This window comes from Ipomoea triloba, chromosome 15 (assembly GCF_003576645.1).
Source record: "Ipomoea triloba cultivar NCNSP0323 chromosome 15, ASM357664v1".
NCBI classification, from domain to species: domain Eukaryota; kingdom Viridiplantae; phylum Streptophyta; class Magnoliopsida; order Solanales; family Convolvulaceae; genus Ipomoea; species Ipomoea triloba.
Window position 1 is genome coordinate 12,629,484 of NC_044930.1, and position 8,371 is coordinate 12,637,854.

Sequence of the window (8,371 nt, forward strand, 5' to 3'; positions counted from 1 at the left end):
ACACAAAAAATATAGAAAACGCAACATTGCATGTAATACCAAAAATCAAATGCTTTGATCCCTAGCAATTTTGTTGTTGAAAAAGAGTGAATGTTACTACAAGTTGGAGTACCTTTAATTCCTAGCAACCTTCTACTTCTTCCCATGCTATCAATCATTCTCACAATACCGCTGATTTTGAGAGAAAATTATTAGAATTTCTATAGCAAATTGCGGAAGCATATCAAAGTGGAACTGATTTGTGTTTTAGGAGGAAGTTACGAATTTATATATTTATCCTTCCGTCACTATTAATTTGAAAAATACCTGAGGTGGGGCTAAAATGAACACTAAACCAACAATTCATGAACTAAATGAGGTCAATGGTATAACTAAAAGACTAAGTTTACTATTATAACATAATTGAAGATCTAAAATGACCATTTCCCCTATTATTATTATTTAAACGAAGTTATGAACAAGGATGTCAATCGGGCCGGAACCCGATGGGCTAGCCCGAAAAAACCCGAAACCGACAAGGCTATAGCCCGAACGGGTTAGCTTGATAAAAAATTAGCTCAGTCCGAACGGGTTAGCTTGATAAAAAATTAGCTCGATGAGCCCGAAACCGATAAGGCCGATGGCCCGATAGGGTTAGCCGGAAATTAAATGGGCTAGACCGATAGCCCGAACAATTAAAAACTATTCTTTATTATAGAAGTGATGTGAAACATAACATACTTGAAATTTATAGGTAATTTCATCTTTAGTATTTTTTTTATAACTAGGTACATTTTTAAATAAAATTTTAATAAATATATAAATATAAATATATATTAAATATAATTAATAAATAAATAATTATATATTATAAATTCCTAGTTATGAACAAAGCTTTGGAGGGCATATATAAACGATAAATTCTAAATTTCTAATGCAAACTTAAAAAATTCTTAAGGGCTCTAAAACCCTAAAGAAAGAAAACCCCTGAGATTTGAGATTTCTGAAGGGAAATGGACTTTCTACACTGAATCTGGAGTAAGAAATCCTCAACTATTCATCACAAGAATTTAAGAGAGAAGAAGCGCGGGAAGCAAGGATGCAAGCTTTGAGGAGATACCCACTTCAGAATATCTCATCCAAATTCTTCAACCAAGTTCGTTCTCGCTCTCTCTGAGCATGTGTGTGTCTACAAATTTGAAGTTTTGTAGTTTTTGCATTATATTCCCGTAAACCTTGGTTGTTGTCTAATTTCAATTTAGATACTTGGTGGGTTTTTATCAGAAAGCTAGAAACTTTTTATGTTTTTCCTTTTCTTTTTTTGCTTTGTATTTCTTTAGGCGCTCTGTTTGTTTTATTGTTAATGAGCAGCAGCTGTAACTAGGCTTTAATGAACATGAACTAATTGACTATAATTAAAAACTTGAAGCATTCTTTTAGCTCTCTTATTAATTTTATTCTTGTCTCTATAAAAACAAAAGATGTTTTTTTTTTTTTTGGTGTGAACTGGTCTATTGTGATATGCCATTGAAGTTGTATGCATAGTTATTGGTATGCATTCTTGAGTTTTAATCATTTCCATAAATCCATTCCCATTTAAATCTTATTCTATGAATTATATCCTTCTTTCTTGTTTTTTTTTGTATTTCATAAGTTGAACATTACAGGTAGCTGGGGCCAATGCATATTCTACCAAGGTGCTTCATGATGTAGGACAGCCCACAGCTGCCACTCATCCTATGGTATTTTTGCTTGATGTCTAGTTCCATCACTTTTGGAAAATAAAATATAGGACTGTCCATTTTTGGAGTTTGATTTGAATATCATCTATGAGTTTGATACACTTAAGCTTCTGTTCCAAGTTAACTGTTGGGTTCATGACCTTATATTTTCAGTTACTCCCCTTTTACTGCCCTGTTTTTGTTTTCTGAATAAATTGCATTGTTTCTGAATGTAGTTACTGAAGGAAGGTGAAATTACTCCTGGCATTACTTGTGAAGAATATATCATGAGGAGGAAGAAATTATTAGAGCTTCTGCCTGAGAAAAGTTTGGCAATTGTTGCATCTGCTCCTATAAAAATGATGACTGATGTTGTACCTTACCCTTTCCGACAAGATGCTGATTATTTATATATAACTGGCTGTCAACAGCCTGGTGGGGTAGCAGTCTTAGGTCATGATTGTGGTTTATGCATGTTCATGCCAGAAGCTGACCCTCATGTATCCTCCAAATTATTCTCAACTATTTTCATAATAGGAAATTTCCTCTTTCTAGCATAATTGTATAATGCAGTTCATCCATTAAATTAGTTTTAAATAACTATAGTACCCCGTCTATATTTCTTGTGCTAGAATTACTTTTATTGGCTTTCTTAATTCAAATATCTCTTAGGATGTCCTTTGGCAAGGAGAGGTGGCTGGAGTGGATGCTGCTCTACAGGCATTCAAGGCCGACCAGGCTTACCCTATTAACAGGTTACACAAGGTAAATTGGCTCCTCCTTAAATTATATCAATGTGGAGTAAATGATTGTGAGTCTAATGCATATGTTAATAAATCCTTACTTCTTATTTTCTCCTCACATTATTGTTGATGGTATCAGATACTCTCTGGGATGATTGGAAGCTGTTCTAATTTATTCCACAATGTGAAGACAGCTTCATCAGCTTATATGGACCTGGAACCATTTAAAAAAGCATATCAAAGTGGCATAGTAAAAGATTTCTCTATTTACACTCATGAAGCTCGATTGGTTAAATCGCCTGCTGAGCTTAAATTAATGCGAGACTCTGCATCTATAGCTTGCCAGGCAAGTACTCTTTTTTTTTTTTTTTTTTTTTTTTTTTCTTCTGTGAAAGATTGTAGATATACATTCTTAGGCATTCTTTATTTTATTCCCCCTTGTCTTGCTTTCTAGGGGATGCCTGGGGCTGTGAATAGTGTGTCGCAGTTGAAGATTCTTTAGTATATACCCTGTACCATTGTGTTTTCTGTGCCTCTGTTTAGTCTCTCTTTAATTTTTGATTTTGGACATAGCCCTTGATTCCAGATCTTCTAAAGTATAAAGAAAATGGGAAATATTGGGAACCAGGCTTTTCCAGTGTCAAGGCACTTTACCCCCTTTGTACTTTAAAATGGGAGTTCCATTCTCTCCCTGACCTTTAAAAAAGATGGGTTTTAGGGATTTTGTATAACTGAAACCATTGTGCTTGAGTCTGCTTGTTTTCTTTCATGACTTGCACAAGTTCAATAACAAAGAATTGCACTTTAAGGGTTATCATTAGCTCAATTCTATTGCTGAGTTACTACTTTCCCATCAGTGATGCTGAGGAAATTTATAATTCATCTTTCACCTCCTATGTAATGTGTACTAATTCATGTATTCTATGTATAGGCTCTTATACAAACTATGCTGCATTCAAAGTTGTTTCCTCATGAGGGTTTTCTCTCAGCTAAGTTTGAATATGAATGCAAGATGAGAGGCGCCCAAAGAATGGCGTAAGTGTATTTTCTTCTTGAGAAGAAATTTTGAGATTTAATGTAGACAAAGGGTAACCAATGCTTCACTTAAGCTATATTCTATGTACTTTTCTTAGATGTTAGGCCTTAGGTGGCAGTGAAAACCTAAACTGTAAATGTGTAGAAGCATTAATGATCTGTATGATAAGGTCAATTCTGGTTCTTTCCTTTTGCACATCCAGATAAGTGTTTCTTGTCTTTCTCAGGTTCAATCCTGTTGTTGGTGGTGGGCCAAATGGTAGTATCATTCATTATGCCCGGAATGATCAAAAAGTGAGTTTCTAGTTTCTACTATGTTATTGATTTTAAGATGGGGGCCTTAATGTATTGGCAGATATAATAAGAATTTGTCTTTTGACAGATTGAAGATGGTAACCTTGTTTTGATGGATGTTGGATGTGAACTCCATGGTTATGTTAGTGATCTTACTCGTACCTGGCCACCCTGTGGCCGCTTCTCTCCAGTTCATGTACGTAATTTACTTAGATATTTATTTTATAGCTTGATAACACAAAACACTGTAACCCTAATGTAATGATGGTGGAAGAAAGAGATTGCTGAGCTCAGGTGCAAGAAAGTTTCAGCATTTACTTCTGAACTCTGGTGCATAGTGTATTTTTTATGCTGCTTTGGAGTGTAATAGTAACTGTTAACATTACAACAGGAAAACTTTTTGAAACATGAAATTGTATTGCACTCTGTTTTATTCTTAGGATGGCAGTAACTACAGATCTGTTTTTTATGTGACTAAAAGAGTTAAGTGATAAGAGATGCAAATGTTTACATGTGAAGCTAAAAAATGGTCTTTACGTGGTGGAAATCATTCAGCTATTCATATATTAAATATTTATTATATATCACCTCTATTTGCAATGTGTAGATTTTAATTCATGGCCTTCAGACTTCTGTATTATGAGATCTTAGAAGTTACCCTTTGACTATGTGGGTGATAGTTTTCCTTCTCTTTAAATTTTTTTAATTTTTTCTGTTTTATGCAGTCCATATTCTTATCTATTGTATGCCTTTTTATCATTGAGCAGCACTAATGAGATATACACTTCAGGAAGAACTTTATCATCTTCTTTTAGAGACAAACAAGGAGTGTGTGAAGCTGTGTAGGCCTGGCACAAGCATAAGAGAGATACATGACTACTCGGTAATGATTTAGTGATGTAGTTTGATACTTACGTTTAATGTTTGTCATTGGATTGGGTTGCTTTGGTTGAGTGATTTCACAAGTTACTTTTTTTGTTGTTCACTTGTCCATGACATACCTCCTCCAGTTTGACTGCAGTTGATGTTGGAAACCGAAGAGATTTGATCATTTTTCCTTACTATTAGGGTGACCGCATGATATGAAAGTTTCATGAAGTTGAAAATGTATCAAGAAAAAAAAAATCTCGAAAGGAAACATTTTTAATTTTGTGGGTTTGGTGGTTTGAGTGCTTCTGATAGCTGTCCCTACTCCCTAGCCTACTCTCTGATTTTTAACAAATGCATATTATTGTATGCTGTTTGAATGTATTATATTGATTATTTGAGAACAAAACACATCGAGGTCGATTGTCATTTTGTTCGTGAAAAGATTGCATCCGGGGAAATTGTTACCTCATTTGTGGGTACAAATGATCAGTTGGCTGACATCTTCACCAAAGCTTTAAGAGGTCCTAGAGTTGAATATTTATGTCACAAGCTTGGAGCCTTTGACATCCACGCTCCAACTTGAGGGGGGGTGTTGAGATTCATTGTATCCTTTATTAGTTATTATTTCTAAATGACTGTTGGGATCCTAGGTTTTTATTAGTTGGTGCTGTTAGTATTCCCTCTATGCCTATATATTTGTAGTCAGTGTTGTTGTTTGTAAAAACAGATTTTCAGGAATAATATATTGTCCTCTTCAACAGATTGGTGATCACAATTCAGTATGTGTGTATGAAATAGCAAATACATGCTTACTATTATAACTTACATTTTTTGCTGTTGTAATTCTACACTTAATGAAAATGTACAATACTTAGTGATTTCTACACCTATACGTGCATATATTTAAAAGTATGCAACTTTTATTTTCCAAAAAAACAAATTACATCTTGTAGATTTTTGAACAGGGGATGTGTTTACTTTTGTAATGTGTCTTGTTTTGTGGGTGCCAAATTCATGTTTCTCTTTCGTATCCAAAGATAACTACTTGAATATGTGCTTACTTTTATAATATCTTGAGGCACAGGTTGAAAAGATGCAGAAAGCATTCAAGGAGATTGGACTACTAAAAGACAACCGGCCTGAAAGATATCATATGCTAAATCCAACCAGTATAGGTCATTTTTGACATTACTTGATCTTCTGCTTTCTGAATCATAAAAACTATATTAGAAATTGACTTCCCAAAAGATATATGTGAACTGAAGCCTGTGAATCAACTCCAGGAAATCATTCCCTGGTCTATATTCATGTTGAATTCCATAATTTTGTTTTCTGGATAAAACGATATTATAAGTGCACTCATAGTTTAACTGAATCTGGTTTAACTGAAATCTCCAGGTCATTATCTAGGAATGGATGTTCATGATTGTTCTACTGTTAGCTTCAATAGGACTCTGAAGCCTGGTGTTGTAAGCTGCATCCGTTACATAATTGCTTTAAGATTCTCTCTTTGATGTTGCAATGATCTGTTGAAAAATAAAGAGTTAGGTTTATCTATAGGGCTGTGTCTGTTTATGAATAGGTGTCAGTTACTTACAGTTATGTGTATGTGTATATATATGTACTATGTTTCTTCATTAGAAACATAGAATCATACTAATATANGTTTCTTCATTAGAAACATAGAATCATACTAATATATTGAATCTTTCAGTCTTATATACATTTTCCTATTCTTTGATTCTATCTCTGCTTCTGCTTAACTGGCGGGTGGTTGTTATTCTCCACCCGCCAGGCCATTCCATCTTCCAAATTCAACATGATCAACGTCTCTCACTTGTTTTTTCCCCTATTTCTTGGTAACGTTTTTATGTGGTGTCTTGCTATATTGATTTTGCAACTTTTTGATTCACAGGTGATCACAATTGAACCAGGGGTATACATCCCTTCAAATTCTGATGTTCCCGAAAGGTATAATTGTTGCTTCCCCAAATTACTATTACTATTCTGTTCATTAGTTATTTTATAGAGTTAATACCATCTAGGGTCCTCCGAGTATAGTGGTTTTACCATGTTAAGTTCTAAACTTTCAAATTGATCACCCGTAGTCCTTCGACTTTCAAATTGTTACCATCCGTGGTCCAAGTTAACCACCCATGGTCCTTCAACTATCAAATTTTAACCAGCCGTGGTCCTTCCAAGAGGACCATGGCTGGTTAAATTTTGAAAGTTGAAGGACCATGGGCGGTTAACTTGGACCACGGTTGGTAACAATTTGAAAGTCGAGGGACCACGGGTGGTCAATTTGAAAGTTTAGGACTAAACGTGGCAAAACTGCTATATACTTGGAGGACCCCATATGACATTAACTCTTATTTTATAATGTGCATCTATTAACTGGAATACTGGATGATGCTTTTATGGTTTCATAACCTCAATCAGGCAGACAAAAGATAGTAGAGATGGTCCTCAAGTGCCCAATTGACTAACCAAGTCATTTTTGATACTCAGTTGCATGGATTTCTCCTTTGTACAGACCACGGGATTGAGTTTGATGGGCAAATAATTGGTAATAATGGTCTTAAAATAGAATTAGAACAAGGGGAAAAGGAAATAAAGAAAAAAAGTGAGGATGAAACTCGTAGAGTCTCTTGTAGAACTAAAACTAGTTCTCTTTTTTTTGGCTAGCTTCTAAGGGATGAAAATTCAACTTTTTTCCGCCAATAGGAATGAAGGATAATGTCTGTTCTCGGTTCTCCTATTCCCTGGCTTTTATCTTAGATATTATCTGAATCCTTAACAAGATATTGCTAGGTTTTTTTTTCTAGCACATAGTAACGTGATGAAAGACAAACATATTTCTATTAATTGAAAGTATTAATTGAAAGTCATCCTACTTCTAGGTTTTATATTCTCATCTTTTGTTGTTTCTGGTACCCTATTTGGGCCTGAAGTTCATTATATATCATCTTTGGCTATTTCCTTTGCATCCGGAGTTTCTTTCAACGACAAACCATGACCCTAATCTCTGATTCAGGTATCGAGGCATTGGGATAAGAATTGAAGATGAAGTCCTCGTTACAGAAACAGGCTATGAGGTATCTTCAGGCTGTCATACTCAGTATTATTTATTTTATGACAAAGTATGGATCTTTTCGCAGCTCACTGAAATAAATTAACCGGTTATAATTGGCATTTTATGATAAAGTATCAATCTCGGATACTGCATTATCTGTTTTTCCAACCCGATACAGGTACTCACAGGATCAATACCTAAGGAAATCAAGCACATTGAATCCCTTCTAAACAACTTTAGCAATGGAATGGAATCTCATAACTCCACAAGAGCAGCATTTCGTTAGTTTTTCCTCAAACCTTTTCAATTTGAAGACAGCAACATGCTATTGAATTAAGAGCACGAGTAAGTTCTATACTTTGTACTATCTTTTATACCCACACTAGTTCTTGTTTTGTGGTAGCCGGTTTTTTATGCTTATTTCTTGTAATTACACGTGAGAAACCAATAAGTGTGATGAACAAATGAAGTGCTGGTGATTTATGAATAATCGGTGATCAACTTTTGGATAATGAAGCGGTTATTCTTTATTACTTATTATCAGTGTTGTAAAAATCGGCCTAGGTGGCATGCTAAGGCGCCCAAGGCGCCTTTTAGTTGGCCAGCCGACTCGGCCAACTCAGTTGAGTTTTTTTTTTTTGTGTGGGGGGCTG

The 8,371-nt window shown here is 34.9% G+C and overlaps 1 protein-coding gene across 2 annotated transcripts; it reads left to right on the forward strand.

The window, feature by feature from the left end:
• The first annotated feature begins 931 nt into the window (after positions 1–931).
• Positions 932–8,255, forward strand: LOC116005609 (intermediate cleaving peptidase 55, mitochondrial). Of its 2 annotated transcripts, XM_031245852.1 has the most exons (14): positions 932–1,135; positions 1,647–1,721; positions 1,937–2,200; positions 2,373–2,465; positions 2,583–2,789; positions 3,375–3,478; positions 3,706–3,772; positions 3,861–3,968; positions 4,563–4,655; positions 5,727–5,817; positions 6,041–6,111; positions 6,558–6,613; positions 7,680–7,740; positions 7,897–8,255. In XM_031245852.1, exons 1-14 carry the CDS (start codon positions 1,079–1,081, stop codon positions 8,002–8,004), a joined length of 1,455 nt encoding a protein of 484 aa, XP_031101712.1. In that variant the 5' UTR covers positions 932–1,078; the 3' UTR covers positions 8,005–8,255. The 2 variants fall into 2 exon arrangements, with proteins under 2 accessions (XP_031101712.1, XP_031101714.1); XM_031245854.1 differs by lacking the exons at positions 6,558–6,613; positions 7,680–7,740; positions 7,897–8,255 and adding an exon at positions 6,462–6,538 and having other exon boundaries at positions 6,041–6,163.
• Positions 8,256–8,371: the final 116 nt, after the last annotated feature.